Source organism: Cucurbita pepo, chromosome 13, assembly GCF_057944985.1.
Source record: "Cucurbita pepo subsp. pepo isolate OVF chromosome 13, ASM5794498v1, whole genome shotgun sequence".
NCBI classification, from domain to species: domain Eukaryota; kingdom Viridiplantae; phylum Streptophyta; class Magnoliopsida; order Cucurbitales; family Cucurbitaceae; genus Cucurbita; species Cucurbita pepo.
In genome coordinates this window covers 1,541,134-1,563,336 of record NC_141810.1, presented here as the reverse complement: position 1 = coordinate 1,563,336, position 22,203 = coordinate 1,541,134, and the positions used below count along the sequence as shown (strand labels likewise).

Genomic DNA, 22,203 nt, shown 5'->3' with positions numbered 1-22,203 from the left:
TCATTTACATCGAGTGTGTGCATTGTTGTGCGATCCTAACAGTCTGAAACTTTAGAGATCAAATGTACACTTATTCTAAATCTCGTGGATAAAAAAATGTGTTTTTACATAATGAACGAGTCGAGAAATCGACCGATAAATCAAAAAATGTGTTCAAATATGTAATAACCCAAACTCACGGCTAACAAATATTGTCCTTTTGGGATAAAATGCAGTATGCTAGGACCTTATAAAAATGTATCGTTCTCCTCCTCTATCGATGTGAGATCTCACAATTCATCCCAGCGGAGACTAACGTCCTCGCTGCACTTGTTTCCTTTCCAATCGATGTAGGGTCTCACAATCCACCCTCCTTCAAGGCCCAGCACCCTCGCTGACATTCGTTCCTCTTCCAATCGAATCTCATAACGACACAAATTTAGAACCAATCATCACACCAAACATTGTAAGGTTTAGCGATTAATTATGGGGATGAAACTTATACACAAACAACAACCAACATATTGAGAAAGATGAGATGAGTGCATGTCCTAAGATACAAAAGAGGGCCCTCACCTGCAGCTCTTCATGTCCAAATCCTAACCCAAATACCCTGCAATAAGGGGAACTGCATCTCTCTTCTTCCTTGGGCCTTTAAATTAAAAATTTAATGCACAAGATTCGTTCCTTTCTCCAGGCCATTCATTTGGCTTATCACTCTTTATTTCTTTACAAAATTAATAACTTGTGGCTTCAATTTGACCATGTCACTACAAATGTCCAAAAACAACAAACAAATTGACGTCTCAAAACTCTCTTCCTATCTGAGTTTTAAGAATTTGTTCTTTTCTTTTCTCCCAATTTCTTTGTAATGGAAACTTCTTAATCAAATTTTACGAACAAAACTAGGTATATAGTAGAATGTTTTGAGTGAAGTCCGGTGTCGATGTGAGTATATATATCAGCTATTTACGTTTTGAACTTTCGATCTTGAACAGAAAAGTACATATCAATTACTGTTGAGTTGTGCTCATATTCGTATTTCTTTTCGTTTCAATCTATTTTAGCCTCGTTTATGCAAGTAAGATTGTGTACAAGAGAGATTATGTTCGACATTGGAGGTGAGATTCGAAAATCTCCATACTCCTTATAATCACTTGATACAAATTTAGACTTTTTTTTTTATTTTTTTTGTAAGAGCTCAAGCTCATCGCCAACAAATATTGTCCATTTTGGTCCATTATGTATCACCTTTAGCCTCATAATTCTAAAACACGACTATTAGGGAGAGGTTTTTATACACTTATAAGAAATGTTTCGTTCCCCTTCTCCAACCGATGTGGAATCTCAAAACTCATCCCCTTGGGAAACCAGCGTCCTCACTAACACACCAGTCGGTGTCGGACTCTGATACCATTTGTAACAGCTCAAACCCACCATTAGTAAATATTGTCCGCTTTGACCTATTACATTTCGCCATCATCAGCCTCAAAGTTTTAAAATGCGTATGCGTTTCATTCCTCTCTCCAATTGATATGAAATCTCACAATCCACCCCCTTGGGAGCTTAGTGTCCTCGCTGGCACACTGTCCAGTGTCTGGCTCTGATATCATTTATAACAACATAAGCCCACCGCTAGTAGATACTATCTGCTTTGGTCCGCAATCTCACCGTTTTAAAACACGTGTATTAAGAAGAAATTTCCACATCCTTATAAAGAATGATTTGTTCCCCTCTCTAACTAACGTGGAATCTATTCATGATCAAGCTAGGTGGACTCAAATCTAGGCTCATACATGATCAAGCTAGGTGGACTCAAAACCAGCAAAAAGCAGTAAAAGTAGAAGAGCTTGCAAAACATACCATATTCTTAACTCGAATCAATAATTGTAGCGTTGAAAATGTTTCTTGGCAGTTGTTAATGAATGAACTCAACAATCCAAGCTTGATCTCTACAATTGTTTTTTTAATATGTGGCACTCATTTTCCAAGCCATTAAAAAAAAGGAAGAGAGAGGGTGATGAAAATTATTGTTGCAGGGAAGGGAAGGTTGATGCAGAGATGCAGAGATGCAGATGAGATCATATAATGGTGGTGGGGCTGAGGGCGTGGGGGCAATAGAACCCTCTATATCCTTCTCCACTCTTCACACTTCAATTTAATACCTCCAAAATATGCACCAATCACTTTCTTCCATTTCTTCAAATAATATTATTCTTATTATTAATACTAATACTTTAGTTTTAAGTCAATTGGTTCTTTCAATCTTTTCATTTTTACCCGTTTGTTAGATGCCTTTTAAAGTTTCGTAATTGAATTATTTTAGTTAAAATATATGTTCGATCTTTTTAGTCGAAATTATATTATGTGTTTCTCTACTGAATATATGTGTCAAATTTATCAAATTTTAGCTATTCTCATAATTATGTCGAAAAATATTGGTCCAAACTCAATTTTTCACCTACCAGTTTAAATGACTCGACCAGAGTTTTATCGGTAGGGTAAACGTAAACTCAGTTTTTCACCTAATAGTTTAAATGACTCAATCAGGGTTTTCTAAGTGGGTTTAACTCAGTTTTTCACCGAATAGTTTAAATGACTCGATTAGGGTTTTCTGAGTAGGGTAAAATCAGTTTTTCACCTAATAGTTTAAATGACCCGATTAGGATTTTCTGAGTAGGGTAAAATCAATTTTTCACCTAATAGTTTAAATGACTCAATTAGGGTTTTCTGAGTGGGGTAAACTCGGTTTTTCACCGAATAGTTTAAATGACTCGATTAGGATTTTCTAAATAGGGTAAAATCAGTTTTTCACCTAATAGTTTAAATGACTTGATTAGGGTTTTCTGAGTAGGGTAAACTCAGTTTTTCACCGAATAGTTTAAATGACTCGATTAGGATTTTCTCGATAGGGTAAACTCAATTTTTCACCTAAACTAAATGACTCGATTAGGGTTTTCTCAATTGGGTTTGAGTTGTAAGGTCGTATATACATGTCTCAATTGGACTCGTTCAATTTTCAGCTTTATGTCTATAAAAAAATATAAAATAACCGAAAAGAATCTAGTAAAACAATACAATTCAAAGCTCAAAAACCTATTAAATGTCGTTAAAGTAGACTAATAAGGTATAAAATTTAAAGTATTTTAGAGGTTCTAGCTATGGTAATTGGTTACCCAAAATTTTAATGTCTCACGAGTTTTTTTTTATGACAAGATATGTAGTAGGGTCGAGTGAATCTGTCCGATGAGAATAGTCAAAATTTTAGACTTTAATATATATAAAAATAAATAAAATTTTAAAAAAAAATTAGAAATTTATTCAACACTTTTAAAACATCATAACATCATTCACGTTTAACCGATAGGAATGAGAATCAAAGAATAAGAATTAAAATTTTCATTCCCGACTAAAATGCATAGAATCAATTGGTGAGACTCATCAAACACTTTCAGAATCTCATTTCTCTCGTAAACTTTTAACGATCTTATTCTCATTTTTTATTCTGTAGGTCCCACGATGTTTTTATTAAGTTGTTTTACTCTCTTATTTATATTATTTATTTTAATATAAATTTTTCTTAAGACACTTTTATTACATCACATACACAAGAAAAAAAAATGTTGATTTATATTTTTTTAATATGAAATTATTTTAATCTTATTTTAGTTATTTATTGGTATGAAATAAATTCTTCATTACTATTAATTATCATTATATTAATTTGTGTCAATTGATGTAATTCTATTTTAATTAGTTATTCTTTTTTAATATTAAATAAATAGTTAGAAATAATATGAATATTCGAATAATTGTATTATTTCTCAACTTTATTCTAATTTCTGAAAAAAATAAATAAATAAATATTTATTTTATTTTATTTTTTGTTTTTGCTTTTTAATATTAGGGGGGACGCAATAGTGTGAATGAAGCGGGGAAAATCGGCGATTTTGTTTTACCCTAAGAAAAAGGGCAGCTTGTCGAGTACTGAATTATGTCCAATTTATTGTTATTCACTTTCCATCCACCATGGGAAGGTTAATTAAGGGGGTGGGGGATGGTGCTTATTTTAATTTTTTTTCCCGACCCGAGATCGATCTTCTAACATTAAAAAAAAATGAACGTTATGTCAATCAACGTGAGCTAAAACGTAGACTCACTAATCCAAATAATGATTTTGGTACAATTTTGAAACTAGACGTTCGGTTAGATCCCACATCAATTGTAAAATCTCTCCCGAGTAGACGCGTTTTAAAATCATGACTGACGTCAATACATAACAAGTCAAAGCGGACAATATTTATCAGCGGTGGGTTTAAAATGTTATAAATAGTATCAAAGTTAGGCACTGAGCAGTGTACCAATGAACATGTTTGACTCGAAAAAGGGTGGATTGTGAGATCTCACGTTAGGGAGGAACTGAACCTTTCTTATAAGGGTGTGGAAGCCTCTGTCTAACATACACATTTCAAAAAAATTTAATCTCGATTAAAAACAAAATTATGAATATTATAAATTTGGATATATTTTGCATTCCGATCTTTCGGTCACTTTCAAGAAATTAGTTTTAGCCCATTAATTTCCTACTTGCATGAGGTGACTATGATGGCTTGTCGATGTTAGTAAACTAGTGGCAAAATAGTACATTTATTTGTCGCGGTTGTTATTATTATTATTATTACTCTATTTATTATTATTTTCCTGTTCTTGATGAGCTAAAATATTTTTATATTTAGAGTATAACTTAATTAATTAGTTTTATATTCTCGACCCATAGATGAAATATTTAAATTTTTCTGATTAAGTATGATTTTAATTAATGAGTTTAATGAATCTAAGTGTATTAATTAAATAATTATTAGCATAAAAATGAGCTTAATTAATGTGCCACGTAAGACAGAATGAGAGCAGCTAAATAAGGAAATCCAAACCACACATTTATTATATAGTGTCTTTCATCTTATGCAATTCACTGAATTCCTTTCTTACACAAGAACTAGAGAGAGAGAGAGAGAGAGAGAGAGAATGCGGCCGACTCCTTTAGACGCCGACGACACCGTCAGCTTCCAGCCACCACCACCACCACCGCCACCGTGCCACGACCTCCGCGCTTGTACATGGCGGCCGTACTCCAATTCCAGAGACTTCGAAGCCAACGCTGCTGTTGTAGTCATCATCCTTCTCTGTGGCCTCATCTGCTCTCTAGCTCTCAACACCGCCATTCGCTGCTTTCTCCGCCGCCGCGGAGACGCCGATGAAAACCCAAGTGATACCCGGCAGGAGGAGCTTCGTGATGAGACGAAGCCGACGTTAGTGGACAAATTGAAGATGGCTCCGGCGTTGGTGTTCTCGGCGGAGATGAAGCCGAAACTCGCCGGTGCGGAGGCGGAGTGTACGATTTGTTTGACGGAATTCTCGGAAGGGGAAGAGATTCGTGTATTGGCGATTTGTAAGCACGGATTTCATGTTCAGTGTATTCAAACGTGGCTGATTTTGCATTCTTCTTGTCCGACTTGCCGCTGTATCTACCTCCCTCCGTCACCGTCGGTCGCCGCACACGGCGGCGACGACGGCGGCGACGGCGACCCATGAGTTTATATTATAAATACCGGAATTTCTCCCGGTTTTTGTAATTTTATAATCTTATAATTACAATTACCTCGCTCTGGAATTTTTCAAACAATTGAAGTGGTAAAGTTCATAAATTAAAATTAAAATGTGTGAAATTTTAGATTTTTATGGGAATGAATGAATTGAAGTGAGTAAAAATTTGGAGGGTTTGGGCAACGTTGAGCGTTCTTGAGGCGCCACGGAAGGACTGACAAAGGAGGCAACGTGTGAGGTATCGAAGCGGTGTGTTTGAGCTCAACAATCTGTGTGCCTTTAGGAGTGGGGCACAATTATTGCGTCCACAGTTTTCGTTCTTTGTCTTGTAAACAACAATTCCTAAACGTTTTCAAATGTTTTTGGAACTTTCTCTTAAATTTAAATGTCTTCTTATTTGACTCAAAAACGGCTAATCTTCATACTTATCTCCATTTAGATGATCTGGATATATATCTGGATATATATCAACTACGAAGTTTGTCTGAGTTTATTTCAATTCTTTTAAGTTTTTTTTTTTTCATCTTATGATCGCTCTCATTCGAATGCAGTTTCACTTTAATTCGATTATCAATTTCTTTACTTGAGTGTCACAGAGACGTTTTGTATAATTCCTGAGACGAATAAATTATCTACTCTAGAAGTAAATTTTACCGTGATTTACTGATTTGATGTATGATCAACAATAAAAAGTAAAAAAAAAAAACATCACTTTCCTATATGAATTACAACTTTAGAACGACTCCAAACATTACTATGAATTAAGAACAATTAAGAACAATGATTGGATTGATGGGATGGATGAGTTTGTGTAAAAATGTAATTTTTAGAATGAAATTACGAACAATAATTGGATCAACACTTAAGAGAAAGAGAATGTCTACTAGTGACAAAAAGAGAATGGGATCAACCCTTAAGTTTTTTAAAATGCATATGTTTTCATGTTTCATTCTCCTCTACAACAGATGTGGAATCTCACATGAATGGTCATACACCCCCATATTGACACAATATAAAATAGTGAAAAGTTATCTAACATGAAAGCATGTAAAAGGGGTTTGGGACGGATTTGCTACCATAGACAACACGTCTTGGACAAGCATGACCAGGACATTTGATATGCGGCCATAGTCAACACGCCTTGGACAAGCATGACCGTGACAAGTAGCACGGTCAAACATCATTCCAGAAGTACTAAATCAACTTACTAATATCCGACCAAATTCTAGCTCCAAGATCTTTCTTCACGTTTACCGTTATTCATGTCTAGATCATCTTAATAGTCCCTAGCTATAAAAGTTGAGCTCGGGCTAGAGAATAACAAGGAGGGTTGACGGTTATGTTATGGGGTCTATGTCCTCGTGATTTTTTATTTTGCTAACGCAGTTATAAACTTTTTCAATAGCGTTGAATTGTGCTTGTTTTGAGATAATATTGGACCTGATTTATGTTTGTTTCATTTTAGTATGTGCTTTAAATTTGTTTAGTTCGACCCAAGTATTTCTAAATGTTTTAAAGCGAGGCCCAAATTCAATTTAGTTTATTTTATTAAAATAATCGTGTTTATATAACATTTTACTTTCTTTTTCAAAGTATTAAAAATGAGAGTGACATATACTTAGTGATGATTCTCAGAAAGAAGAACAATAGAAAAAATCGAGAAAAAATTAATTTTTCACAACCCGTGTTTGAAATTCTTGGAGTCATCATCTTCTAACCCTGAGATATACACCTATATCGATCCGTTCAAGTTAGTTAAACACCTGACTAGTTATACCTCATTAGCTATTTGAATACCTATTCATTTCAACCTAGAGATCATATCATCAATTCATCGAATTTAATCGGCAAGACTAGAACAATCGCTTTTTATTCGATATTCGGAAACAAAACTCATAGTTCAGATACCAAAACCAAAATGAAAACCTTTGAAATTTTTGAAACAACAATGACATAATTGAACACCTGATGGGTTGCTTTTATTATGGTCAAAAGATGAGCCACATGGGTCCCCTTGTCTTCTCACAATTGAACATGTTAAATTAAATCGTTTAAATAATTATGAAATAATTTTTTAAAATAATTACCACAATATCTAATATACCAATAGTATATGTGTTAGGTAAAGCTAATGTGATATATTATTGATGTAATTAATTTGAAATGCATCATTTAATATATAATCGAGATACCTAATTTGATACATTATTGATATATTATTGATATATCATTAATTACCTGATTTGGATGCATATAATAACAATATATCTCATTTAAATGGGATACATTGATGATATATCTAACATATGTGTATTACGGGTATATATGGGCAGAGTTGAGATGGAGAAATCTTTGGGACCGAATTGAGTTGGTGGCCTGAACAATTGAAATAGAATTCACAAGTCTATATTTTCATATTTTCAAAATGAATTGGGTTTGGTTGTTCAGTTGTTCTTTTTTTAATTATTTTTTTTTTAAAATTATTTATTCACGTTACATATTACATTAATAACTAAAATCTCATAATGTTTAAATACCAAGGAAGCTACATCGAGGAAGCTACATCGTATCACTGATAGTAATCTTAAAAATATGGTAGAGGTGAATTGTAACTCTATTTTCAAATTGGTCGGATTGACTTGACAATGACAACTCGAAAACCAACCAAATTTTTAAATTTTCAAATCGAGTAATTATTGCTAACTAGAGCATAATTTAAGCACTAAATTTTCTTGGGGCTAGAAGTTGAAGTTTACGTGTTTCTTAATAATAATCATATATATATAAAAAGGCAAGGAATTACTCCATTATTATTATTACTTTATTAGGGTAGTAATCTCCAGTGTATTGGTATGAAGTATGGATCTCACTCTCCACTCCATTTGTATCCTACAAACATTTTCAATTAAAATACAAAACATTTATCAATTTAAAAATTAAATAAAAATAGTAAATATTCTAAAATTGAATGACAATCAAGGTGGGGAGTTGTGTAGGGTGAGTTGGAGTCAGCTTGTTTGTGTTAGTCTAATGAGATGTAAGAATAGTCATTTATTCAAATGTCACATGCATTAATTGAATCGTACAAATTTCTTGGATTGCAACTTACCACTAGACCAACACAACATAAGAACTTCACAGTTAAATGCGTTTTACTTGAAATAGTTTTATGTTCGATGACCTCTTAAGAAGTGAGAAGAAAGCATGCCAAAAGAGCTTGTATGACCATTGGCCGAAACTAAAACGCCCGAAGACGTACCACCCATGGGCCATAGTGTGCAGGAGCTATACAAGATAAGTATTTGTATGTCTTCCTTTAAAAATGGGTTTCTATCTCTAAGAATAGTGTCCAATAGCACGTTGTACCAACATTGCTAAGCCCTTGGGCCGGAGCTTGATACGAAAGAGTAAATGCTTGGACGTGGGAGCCTGATTCTCGCCGTGAACCACAATCAAATTATATATAAAAATGGGAAGAGGAAGGACAAGATGATTATGAAGATCAGACGTAGGGACACATGCCACTCATTAAAAATATGACCTTCACGTGATTTCTTTTCTTTACTTCTATCTCTGTTCTTTCATTTACCTCATCTTTTTTCCCTTCATACTTATTGTACTCATAATTGTTTTCACCATTTTATCTTCGGAAAAATTTTAAAAAAATTCTGTATGGGCTACAGAGGAAGTTCGTGTCTATCCTTCCAAATAGTGCAGTGATTGTTCAATCATAATATAGGAAAGATCCCATGGGTGGGAAACTTGGAATAAGAACCTAAAAAGTTGGGGGGGGGGGGGGGGGGGGGGGGATATAAAGAGGTAGGAGGAAGATGATGATGGAATGAAATGCAGCAACGTGTGATATGTAAAGGTGAAATGAAAGCAAGGTTGGGAGTAATTTGAGGCTACTGACTCTCCTGTGAACCCTCAGACTCCATACGACCAAATCCCTTTGTCTCTCTTTTCTCTCCTTTCCAACTTTAAAAATTTAATGGAAAGTTGTGATATAATCACAGGGTTCGCCCTCTGTTTCTTATCATTTTGGGTAAGCTGTAAATCTGTATCGTCCACTCACACTGTCTTAACTTATCTATTGTTCTTACTCTTTTAATAGCCTCTAGCTTTATCCTTTCATCTATATGCCTCATTCCCTCCTCGTACCTTCCCTTACCTTTCTCTTTCCATTGTTGATAGAATGTGAAAGAAAGAAGCTCCCTTGCTAACATGCTCTTCTTCTAGCCCACGCAGGGGAATCCTGGTTCAGAACCCTTTTCAGGTTTGTAACTTGCCCCTGTTTCCTTCTAGCTATTGGTAAAGCAAAAGGGCAGCTCTTGAAGAAGAAAATGGTGTTTCATCTAGGTTGGGCGTTGTTCTTTTATTCAATAAGCAATGGGTTGTTCTAAGCTAATGAATCCAAGTGTTGGGTATCTGTTTTTTCTCCCCATTTTGTTTATGTTGTGGGGAGGAGGGAGCATAGGAGCAGGCTTGATTCTAGGTAGTTTGTCTTGGTATCTTTCAAATTCTTCCCCCCATTGATCAGAACTCAGAAACCCATAATCAAAAAGTGGCTAATACGTGCATGTGCAAGTCAACATAATATAATATAACATTTAGTACATGTTTTCGCCATAATTTCTCAAATCCAGAGCCAAGAGTGGCTAATATGTGCTGTTGAACATGATATTCTATAATATAGCTTCAAGTTTCAAGCATTGATTTGATCCTTATTCGTTAACAATCAAGGTTTTGTTGGATGATTTCGTAGGAATTTGTAATTTGTAAAGATCAAAAGTTGAAAAAAATGGCGAAGGAGTATAGTGGCTCACCGAAGCATCACCATATCGAGTCGAGAAGGAAGCGGTTGACATGGATTCTCGGCGTCAGTGGGCTATGCATTTTATCATACATCTTTGGGGCATGGCAGAACACCACGACACCGATCAACCAATCCGAAGCATATTCCAAAGTCGGTTGCACGGATCAAACATTCCCGTCATCCCAATCCTCTTCATCAACAAATACGCTCGATTTCGAGAGCCACCATAGCGTCGAAATCAACAATTCCATTGAAGCGGTCACCAAGAAGATCTCCCCCTGCGATATGAAGTTCAGCGAATACACTCCCTGTCAAGATCCGACTAGGGCCAGGAAATTCGATCGGAGAATGTTGAAATACAGAGAGCGTCATTGTCCTCCCAAGGAAGAATTGCTCCTCTGTATGATTCCGGCGCCGCCGAAGTACAAGACGCCGTTCAAATGGCCGCAGAGCCGCGATTATGCTTGGTACGATAACATTCCTCACAGAGAACTTAGCATCGAGAAGGCGGTGCAGAATTGGATTCAGGTTGAAGGCGATCGTTTCCGATTTCCCGGCGGTGGCACGATGTTCCCCCGCGGTGCCAATGCTTATATAGACGACATTAACGAACTTATTCCTCTTACTACAGGGAAGATTCGAACCGCCATTGATACGGGTTGTGGCGTAAGTGAATTTCTCTTACTCAAAATTCTTTCTTACATCGCAAAATAAAATGATTCAATTATTAAATGTGTTTTTTCTAGGTAGCAAGTTGGGGCGCTTTTTTGCTGAAGAGGGACATCTTGACCATGTCCTTTGCCCCAAGGGATACTCATGAAGCTCAAGTTCAGTTCGCTCTAGAGCGTGGCGTTCCGGCCATGATCGGTGTCTTGGCCTCTCAACGACTCCCTTACCCCGCCCGAGCCTTCGACATGGCTCATTGCTCTCGTTGTCTCATCCCGTGGGCCGATAATGGTAAGACCACAAATCTAACAACTCTAATACTATGTATACTGAGTATGAAACTAATACATTCTACGATTTATCGATACGGTGACTAGTAAGTAATTGCTTCGATGTAATTTGAAACGTTTACAGATGGGTTGTACTTAATTGAGCTGGATCGAGTTTTGAGGCCGGGCGGGTATTGGATTCTCTCGGGCCCTCCGATTCGTTGGAAGAAGTATTGGAGAGGTTGGGCAAGAACACAAGAGGATTTGAAACAAGAGCAAGACTCAATTGAAGAAGTAGCCAGGAGGCTATGCTGGAAGAAAGTGGTTGAGAAGAATGATCTTGCAATATGGCAAAAGCCCCTCAACCACATCCAATGCATCAAGAACAAGAAAGTCTACAAAACACCCCACATTTGCAAGTCAGACGATCCCGATTCGGCCTGGTACGTACTCGTAAAAAACATTTCGAACCATGTTTTTAATCATTCAAGATCGATCAACGAATATCTTATACGTACCTCCCTCGCACCCAAACTAATAAAGGTACCGAAACTTGGAGACCTGCATAACTCCATTACCAGAGGTAAGTGGCGACAACGAAGTTGCCGGTGGTGCGGTGGAGAATTGGCCAAACCGCGCATTCGCCGTACCACCTCGAATAAGTAGAGGAACAATACCAAACGTGAACAAGGAAAAATTCGAAGAGGATAACAAACTATGGAACGAGAGGATTACATATTACGGAAAGATGATCCCGTTAGAGCATGGACGATACCGAAACATAATGGACATGAATGCAAATCTCGGGGGATTTGCAGCGGGTTTGTTGAAGTTTCCGGTGTGGGTTATGAACGTCGTGCCAGCCAATTCAGACCGTGACAGTTTGGGAGTAATATACGAACGCGGCCTAATCGGAACGTACCATGATTGGTGCGAGGCCTTCTCGACGTACCCGAGAACGTACGATCTAATCCATGCCGATGGCATATTCAGCATATATCAAGATAGGTAATTAAAAGATTTGCATAGTTATTTGATGAGTTTTGTAGGGTTTGATTGAAGAACAAGGGATTGTTGTGAATTGCAGGTGTGATATAACTTACATTTTACTGGAGATGGATAGGATATTGAGGCCTGAAGGGACAGTAATTTTTAGGGACACAGTGGAAGTGTTGGTGAAAGTTCAAGCCATTTCAGATGGGATGAAGTGGAAGAGCCAAATTATGGACCATGAAACAGGACCATTCAATCCTGAGAAGATTCTTGTCGCAGTAAAATCTTATTGGACTGGTGAAACCACCCGACAATAAGAGAAACACGCATAGTAAATTTTAAATTACTGAAGCAGTTTGTATTTTTTTTTTAACTCCACATTTTTACCACTTAGGTGTGTACTTTGCCCTTCCTCTTTGTTTCAAACATTTATATCATTTGGGACACTATTGTTCCAATCATAGATAATGTCGAGTTTTATAAAAACTTTGCTTTTGTTGATTAGACGTCAAAATAATCTCGAATTTGCATATTTACATACTTGTTCTGTAACAACATCCTTACTGACACGTTGTCTGGTGTCTGACTTTGATACCATTTATAACAACTCAATCTCACCGCTATTATATATGGTCCGTTTTAGCTCGTTACGTATCGCTGTCAGCATTACGGTTTTAAAATGCGTCTACTAGGGAGAAGTTTCCACACTCTCGTAAGCAATGCTTCGTTCCCCTCTCCAATCGATACAGGATTTCACAATTATTTGTAATAACCCAAGCCCACAACCAGTAGATATCGTCCGCTTTGGCCTGTTACGTATCGTCGTCAGCTTTACGATTTTAAAACGCGTTTACTTGGGAGAGGTTTTCACATCTTTATAAAAAATGTTTTGTTTCCCTATCCAACTGATATGGGATCTCACATATTCTCATGCTTCTCGAAACGTTTTTCAAAATCATCGGCAACTCTTCGTCTTCGAATATTCACATTTGTCTAACAACGAATATGGGATTTGCTGTTTGTTTATCGCTTTTGTTCTTTCACTGTCTAGTAACTAGTATTGAGCTCGCATTCAACCGTGTACTCGACACTACATTGGAAATAGCATTCGAAAGCGCAACTCTTCTACCCAATTGAACAACAAAGGACTACCTCATGGTTTTATTTCTTACAACATGATCACGTTATTTAGTTCTCGCTCTTAAGATTGAAAATTATTCTCACATATCTACATGCTTTGTTCTCACTCACATGCTTCTTATATATGGTGAATAGTGATTAATTTATCAACATTTTTCTGGCGTTTCAACCATAATTTGTCTCCCTTTATAGTCAAACGATGACCGATTCCTTTTATAGGCTAAACAAGATATGTGATAGATTCTGATTGAATGTGCATCACAATTTATTAAGGTTGTTCATGGGTTAGGTTTCATCCCGGTTGAAATAGATCTTTACCTAGAATATAAGAGCAACACATGACTTGAGTATTTTAAGAAATAATCAGTAAGTAACCATACTATTGGGGTTGAGAAATGAAACACAGTGTGATCTACCTCTTCGTAAAAACATTTCACGACCTTAGCTACTCATGGTCCACATACGCGCACATGAGCTCACTAGACAAACGTATATGTATCCCTTAGACCTGTCATTCAGCTAGCGCACGCTCACATTGTCAGAACCACGGACGGAAAGAAGCCCACATAATATTACGACTTAACATTAGTATTGTAATGTACGCATCCATCAGGGAAGTATCTTAATGCATGTGACGTAGAAGATGTATGAGATCCCCATCATAAGTCATACCTCCTTCCTTTCATAACGTAACATCCTATAAGAGTGCATACGCAACACTTAGCTAGCTTATCTTCGGTAATTAACATAGATGATGAACATATTAAATATGGAAGTTTCTAATATCTCATAGCCAATGAGCGAACCTATTAAATACCAAAATTTATTTACCTTCAACCTGATGAGGTTGTTTAAAACAAGAACAGGAAGAACAAAGCATTAAGGAATAAAATGGAGAGAGAAAAAAGGAGAGAGAAAAAAGGAGAGATTAAGCGTGCGCGCGCGAGAGGGAAGAGAAAGGTTACGTGAATCGTCTGAAGAAGAGAGGCCCATCTCTCTCTACTTAGCTACTCAAGCGGTGGTGTTCAAGATTCGCCTTCTTCTCCTCTTTTAAGATTGGGGACTTGCAGCCTCAACAAAGATCGAGTTCACCATCATCTCAAGGGCGGAGAGATATGGTGGAGACCGAGAACATAACCGATTCGTTGCAGAATGTGGAGGATGAAGTTGGGAAAGTGGTGGAGCAGGCGAAGGAGCTGCATGATTCGGCTGCTTCTCTAATCTCTAAAACAGCCACCGACGAACAGGCCCTCCGCCAGAGTGCTCTGTCTCTTGAATCTTCCATTCGTCGTCTTCGTTCTTTACTCAATTCGCTTCTCTCCAAAGAGCTTTTGGATTCCAAGCTTGCTGACAAGGTGCTTATCTTTCTCAATTACGAAACGCATTTGATTTGAAATCTTTCGTTCTGCAATCGTCGGATCGATTCATTTTTCCGCTTGTTTGGATGAATCAGCTGGAAGATGACTTGCAGAGAGCTAGATGTATGATGGTCGATGGAGAGGTTGCATCGTTTCTTCCTGGGAAGCCGCAGGGTTAGAGTCCTTTCCTTCGTTATTTAGAGATCTTGAATTGATGTATTTCATTTTTAAGGGAACCATGGGATTAGGAAATGAAAGGACAATATCAGGATTAGCGTCCGTTTGCTTCTTCCTGCATTTACTGTCTGAGTATGTAATTTGATGGCAGGTAAGTTCTTGCAGATGTTTCTGGGACCTATTAATGTGCGTGCCTCACGGAAAGATGTGCAGTTTAAAGTTAAAGAGGAGTATAACAGTTACAGAGTACGAATTTCTATTACTATTTGTATTGAACAATTTCACATCTTTTCCCTTTAGTCGTAGAGGCTACCCCTTGTTGCATGTTGTAATTTGCACCTTGACGATACTGCTCAACTATTACGGCTATGGAATGCCTCCAACTCTTAGAAATTAGTGCTTTGTTATAAGAGTTATTTTCTTGCTCGCTTTTGTATTTTACTTGAAACATCTGTATTTGATAGTCTACCTTTTGAGGATCAACAGCCATCAACAGCTGATTGAAACATTCTTTCTTCAATGCATTTGCATGATGAAGCTTCAGATGGACCTGATTGGTTAATTTTACCCTTCGTCTGGCGTATCCATTTTATGTTAGTTGCAAAATTTCATTAATAGAATAAAATTTACAGTAAGAGAAGAATAGATGTCCTCTAAACTCTCTGCGAAAGGAGTAATTAAATCATGTGTCAAGCAAGCGTCTTTGTTGTCTTGTAAGGTATTTGGTTGGAAATGAACAAGAGAGTTTTTAGAGAGGTAGAGAGATTGGGGGATGAGGTGTGGGAGGCGGCTAGTGCCTCCTTTGAACCTCGTTGACAGGGTCTTTTTGTAGTTGTGATCTTGATCTTGTTCTTTTCGATTGGAAGTTCTTATGCAATTTCTTCGGCTTCTTTTTTGTATGCCTTAATCCCTTTTGATTTCAAACATCAATGAAATTGACTCTTACAAAAAAAAAAGTTTTTTGTATGCCCTGATCCTTTTTCGTGACTCTTAAGTTCTAGAGATTCCTTTCTAATCCATAATGTTCAGACTTTTTGACGTTGCTTATTATGTTTCTTGGAGATTGTTTTATCAAATTTTGGTGACTTACTATTTTGGATTCTTGATCCTTTTAGAACTTGCTCCTAAAATCTCATACTTACATGTTTGTCTGCTTAGCCAGTCTTACATTTTATTTGCTGCAATGGAAGATTAAATCCCGAGGATGACTCACTTCAAAAATCTCGTAGAAGTCTGGAGATATTTAGTCTTAGGTTGACACCAATCGTGTTATATTGAGGTACTGCTGAAAGAAAAAAAAAATTCCTTGTTTACTAGAATAAGCAGCATAGGCGAGGAGAAAATATTAGGTTATCAAATTCTGTATTTAGCCACAAAAATGATTTTAAGATAAACAAATTCATGAAAATTTTGTCCAGCAATACATGGAGTAGCTCCCTTTGCAGTAAAGACAAGACATTTAGGTGGATCAACTCATCTAGTAGTAGGGGTTGTGGAACCGAGGGATAAGGTGCCTCTCCACCCTTCTCTTTCTAATGGAGGTGATAGAGGAGTTATTCCTTTTCGTTTGATGGAGGTGTTGCTTCTTCACCCACCATTTAGTAATGAAGGGTGATTCTGTGGCAGGCAGCATCCTTTGCTAAGAGAGAAATAAGAGAATTTTTTAGGTTAAAAAGGGGTCTTCGGAGGATGTTTGCAGAAAGTGTCAGTTGAATGCCTCCCCTTGTGTAAGAGAGAAATAGGAGAATTTTTGTTTTATCCTCTTGTATTTTTAGGCTTATTTCTTCTCGTATCATCTTTTTTTGTTTCCACTGGGAACTTGTATCCTTTAACTTTTTTTCTTCCTTTCCATACGTCACTGAAAAGCTGTTTCTTGTAAAAAAAAAAAATAAAAAAAAATAAGTGTCTTAGTTGAAGGCCTCCCTTTTGGTATCTCTACAAAAATCTTTTGTAATTTTTTGATATTATTGATCCTAATAGTTGTAACCTCTTAAGAGTGTTTTTGTTGGCTTCATTTTTTTTTCATGGCTTTCTGTTTTTGTAAGTTTATCTGTCATAATGAAGGCTAGTTTCTCATTTGAAAAAAAAAACACTAATCCCAAGAGTTCATTGACGTAGCGTCTGGTTATAAACTTACAACTATAGCTTTCCTCCTGTCAAATTCAAGCAGTACATTATCGATCTCTCATTTTGGTTACCAGACCAATTTTTATTAAGACAAATCATTAAGGGAGACATATCAAAGTGATTCTAGGGCTTCTGTGATGGGAATTGTTCAAGAAGTCCTTAATGAGATGAACGAACACCTTACAGCCTTTCAACTCTGCCTACCAGCACAATGAAATTTACTGATTATGCAAAGCTATACCATCTTGTCAGTAATTATTTGATAGTTACACAGCTGACTTCTGATTTCCTAGGGGTATATCTAAGTTCTAGAGCACATCTTCTGTTCAGCTAACTATCATAGAGTCGAAGGAAATTTTGTAGGGACTTGGAGAGTTTTATCTTCCTACCTTTTCCCTTTTCTCCTAATTCTGCGGTAGAATTCTATGTTCAATTTTATGCTTCCCTCTGCAATGGACCAAACTGCAGTTGGATGGACAATTTTACTAGAAGATTTTAGAGGGGAAGTGAAAATATAAATCACTTTCCATTGTTTTGTTGATTAAAAATGTTGGCAGGTCTTATTAAAAAATTCAACATCTCATGGGTGCTGGACTTCAGCACTAAGAGTAATTTTGTTCAAATTCTATGTAGAATCAAGTCTAGAGGCAAAAGAAAACCATTGTAGACGAATGCGATTATAATGATGAGGAACTGCACTGAGTGGTGTGAGCGAGTGGCTGTAGCTAAATGTCGAGCAACTTCTTGGTGTTTGTAATCTTCTTTCTTTAGTAATTACTACATGATATTGTTCTCAACTTGGGGAATCTTGACATACTTATGTGCTATCGGGAATTTTTTTTTTTTCCGATTCTTAGTCAGGATTTATTCCTTTGTTCTATGATATTCTCAAACTGGATTGTTTTCTTTTGGTAAAATTCTATGTTATTTTAGCTTGAGGTGCCCTCACAGTGATCTCTTTCAAGCAGGATAGGACTGCTCTTCTCTTTCTTTTTTTCCCATCTCTGCTGCTTGTTCTAAGAGGCTGGGTTTGGCATGGATGCTTGCCTACATTTCCAGTTCAACTGTACCAGGTATTTTTTTTTTCCCCCCAAAAATTGCTCTTGCTCTCTCTAATTGAATGTTTCGTTACATGATGAATTCAATTGTGTACAAGTTTTCAAGTCTCCTACTTGGTAATAGGGACTGTGGAGCAAATACATTGTGATTATCAGATAAACATAATTGTTTGTATCTACTTGGAAATCAATATTCTGGATTGGCGCCCTTTTTGTGTGCTTCATTTTGGTATCCCCTTGCATTCTTTCATTTAAACTCACTTTTTTGCCTCACTTATATCTTAGCCTCACTTTTTTGCGAAATGAGTTTTTCCCCATTTCATTTCCATGTAATTTTTGAAATCTTGTTCTCTTGACATTTCTAGGCTTATCTTCTTAATGGGAATCCGATGCTTTGAGAGATAGCTTATAGGTTCATTTAAACTCTTGACACATCATTTTTCTTTCTAGGCGTGGCTCCTGTTCCTATACACAGGATTGTCTTTGCGTGAAAACATACTAAGAGTCAATGGAAGTGATATTCGTTCTTGGTAAGTGCACTGCAACTTTTTCTTTCATTGATATGTTCAGTGGTTTGTTTTAAAATGGTATTATAAGGTTACTCTAAAAGAGAGTAAAGCTCATCTAACTACTACAGATGATTGTGATCAACATGTTTGGAACCCACTCTTCCTATGTAAAAGCCCTGAAAATTACCTCTTTTCTTTCCACAAAGGTGAAAGAAATCCAGCAAAAAGGGTGGAATAGGATTCTCTTTGATGAGCAATTTTGAAGAAAAATATAGTCATGGGAAAGCTTTCAATGCATGTTTTCTAACGTCATTGCATCTGCTATAAGTTAAGGATTACGTTTGGTGCTTGACACAACGATGTCTGTTCCACGATAGATTTAAAAAAAATTATTTTTATATCTTCAATATGGGTTAGTGGATGGGATTTGTATTGCATCAATGTTTCTATAGTGTCTTTGGTATACACAGACATTATGATAAAGTTTGTAATTATGCTTTTGCTGTTGAGTGATCATCACTCATGCTATATGATCCCTTAGTTCCACAGACATTGTGCTGAGGTTCCTAAGTCATGATTTTACAGGTGGATATACCATCACTATTGTGCTATGATTATGGCCCTTGTTAGTCTTACGTGGGAGATCAAAGGACAGCCAAATTGTGCCCAAAAGCAGGTTTTTCAATTGTTATTACTTGCTAAACACATGCATACTCTATGCATTAGATTAACTATACGGGTTCAATTCTTCTCCAGAGAGGTGTACAACTCTTCCTACAGTGGGCCATGATGCAAGGAGTTGCAATGCTTTTACAAAATAGATATCAGCGTCAGAGGCTTTATACTCGGATTGCTCTTGGAAAGGTGCAGTTTGATACTGCATTCATGTACATTCAACTTTTTAACAATATATTCTAATTTTCGTTGCATCTCATTCGATGACTGGAGCTCATTATCCCTACCCAAGGGACTCAAAATTTTAAACATCTGATGAGGCATGCACGATGATAAACATTGAGGAATTATGCTTATGTTTTATACTTGGTGGTTGCTTGTTCTGTCATTTTATCTATATGTTGATTTCCCTGTTTATTCTTCTTATTATTAGGCTAAGAGAATGGATGTCGTTTGGGGAGAAACAGCTGGTGTGGATGGTCAACTATTGATACTGTGTCCTTTACTCTTTATCTTACAGGTGAGTTAATCCTCAACTTTCACCGTCTTCCAAAGTTTTTATGGCAGTTGATGAACACACTACAAAATAAAAAGTGTGAAACGTAGATTTTTCATTGCAGTAAATGCAGAATTTCTCAACGTTTTAAGAAATTTTTTAGTCAATTCAAACTGGCAAAACTCTTTTCCTATTTAACTACCATTAAGTCGTAGTTAGTCATTAGAAATTTTTTAGTTTAGTAAAAATATTACGTACTTTTATTTTGGTTGATTTCTTTCTATTCAATGTTTTTACTCTTCACTAAGAGAATCTTGAAAAAAAAGGTGGGAGTATAATTTTTCATATAAAACATACTCGAAAGTAGAGATGGTAAAACTTTTAGATTTCAAGTCCCAGGATGTTATGGGTTTAATTGAAGATTTTTTAGTATATTTTTAACTGTTTGCTTTTTACTGTTTACTACAAACGGTGGCACGGTGGTTTTATATTGGTCAGTGTAAACCATCTTTGTTTGGGGAAGGGCATTTGACAGTCGTAATCTGTATGGCCACTTGCTACATGATAGAACTCTAATATGTCTTAGTAATATGTTAATTTATTTATACGTGGAGTATTCAATAGGGCTTTGAGGCATATGTTGGATTACTTCTCCTCAAGACTGCATTGGTTGGCGTGGTTCCTGAATGGCAGGTGATAAATTGCTTCTTGTTTCTACTGGTTTTAATTCAAAATAATATTCAAACGTACAGAAAAAGATTGTGAACATGTTCGGATAAAAACTGATGGATAAATGTCCGTTGCAGGTGTTATTTTGTGGATTCCTTCTGGTCGTAATGGCGGTCGGGAACTTCGCAAATACAGTGCAAACCTTAATGGTAAAATCAAGATTCAAGGCAAAGATGAAAAGAAGCAAGAGCAAGCAGGAATTGGCCCAGACCAGTTCTTAATGCATAGGATTACTTGTATTAACTTGTAGGATCTATTCTTCACCTTTCCAGATCTTGGATTTGTTTTCTCAAAGCTGACCTGTGAGAATTGCCCTTCTCCCCTTTTTTACATCTTCGTTTTTGACTCTCAATACAATTTTATCATGTAAAGTTGGTCTTGCGTAGGTTCTTCCCTGGAGAAGTTGATGGACGTGCTACTAAACGCAAGGCTCATTTTCCTGTTACCCATGTAACGTTCTTCTCTTTTCTATTGCAGTTCATTACGAGCTAGTGAGAGATATTTTTAAATTTCCTATTGCAATTTCGGTTCGTTATCTCATTTAATTCATAAGGAAAGCGACTGTTTGGATGTTTTCACCATCTAAGTTTTTGTTTCTTTTCATTTCTGATAGGCATGGCAAAATGTAAGAATTGAGTGTTATCACATTTTTCCTTTTGTGCCCATGTTCTTCCCTTATGATCTTTGTACCATGAAACTTGTAAATCTTAATAAACATTCTGTAGTGTTTTGGATCAGACATAATATTTATCTTGTGCTTTGTGGATGCAAGATGTAGCATTGAGTAACAGGTTGCACCATCTTGGGAAGTCGTGGTCATATGCACTCAATAAGGCATAACATGTTAAGATTAATGATTCGTCGGGTCGAATTTGGTAAGCAACCGAAGTTGTGCTACATGACTCAATCTCTAATGTCCTATAACGTATTACGATGAACTCGAGTTTGAAAGTTTAGTGTTATTTTCTCCACTTGCACTTACTGATAAAAACATTGAACTTATAATCTTGAAGAGCCTTATTCTTCATCTTATTTCCCTCTTTACTTAATTTTCCATTTCGTATCTTTGAAACTTGAGATGATGGAATATTAATTGCTGATAATTCCTTGACGAATAACTTCACTTAATCTTGGATTATTCCGTTGAATATTTGAACTTCAATCATTTGCTAGCTAAGTATGTTTGGTTAATCTCTCTTTCTCCCATCAGTGGTGGTTGAAAATTCTCTTCGTTGGTTGGCAAACTTAAGTAAGTTACGTGTTGATTAGAACCAATAAAGATTTCAATGAAACAAAAAATACAAGTTTAGTCTTAATCTTGACGAGACTCTATGGGAGAAATGAATAAAAAGTTGATGTGTTCGGTAGGGAGAATTTCACAAACTTCACCAATTAGTAGGTACGAGAGGATTAATGTCCAATCCACACAACAAAGGATTGATTTACTCATTCAAAACAATTTACGTGAAGGATTGTCCTTAACGAAATATATAATTTATTACTACGGAGCGCATAAAGAAGTTGTAGATAACTATAGTTCGAACATCGGATGCTAGATATCTTACACACAGACATATTGAAGTAGTTCAACACATTGTTGTACATAG

General features: G+C 36.4%; 3 protein-coding genes across 4 annotated transcripts; all 3 read left to right on the top strand.

Annotated features, from left to right (window-relative positions):
- The first annotated feature begins 4,959 nt into the window (after positions 1-4,959).
- Positions 4,960-5,696, top strand: LOC111783956 (RING-H2 finger protein ATL79). Its single transcript, XM_023664778.2, has one exon. It carries the CDS (start codon positions 5,005-5,007, stop codon positions 5,569-5,571), a length of 567 nt encoding a protein of 188 aa, XP_023520546.1. The 5' UTR covers positions 4,960-5,004; the 3' UTR covers positions 5,572-5,696.
- A 3,694-nt stretch (positions 5,697-9,390) lies between these two features.
- On the top strand, positions 9,391-12,844 carry LOC111783914 (putative methyltransferase PMT18). The gene is made up of 6 exons (XM_023664723.2): positions 9,391-9,859; positions 10,349-11,065; positions 11,146-11,356; positions 11,480-11,777; positions 11,878-12,342; positions 12,422-12,844. The coding sequence occupies exons 2-6, from the start codon at positions 10,385-10,387 to the stop codon at positions 12,642-12,644; spliced, it is 1,878 nt and encodes a 625-aa protein (XP_023520491.1). The 5' UTR covers positions 9,391-9,859; positions 10,349-10,384; the 3' UTR covers positions 12,645-12,844.
- A 1,518-nt stretch (positions 12,845-14,362) lies between these two features.
- LOC111783960 (uncharacterized) lies at positions 14,363-21,333 on the top strand. Of its 2 annotated transcripts, XR_015411572.1 has the most exons (11): positions 14,363-14,822; positions 14,921-14,999; positions 15,154-15,248; positions 18,098-18,202; positions 18,638-18,717; positions 19,282-19,372; positions 19,453-19,560; positions 19,805-19,891; positions 20,492-20,560; positions 20,674-20,898; positions 20,983-21,333. XR_015411572.1 is itself a non-coding variant. In XM_087117033.1 (10 exons), exons 1-10 carry the CDS (start codon positions 14,583-14,585, stop codon positions 20,815-20,817), a joined length of 1,098 nt encoding a protein of 365 aa, XP_086973159.1. In that variant the 5' UTR covers positions 14,363-14,582; the 3' UTR covers positions 20,818-21,333. The 2 variants fall into 2 exon arrangements, 1 of the variants encoding a protein (XP_086973159.1); XM_087117033.1 differs by having other exon boundaries at positions 20,674-21,333.
- Positions 21,334-22,203: the final 870 nt, after the last annotated feature.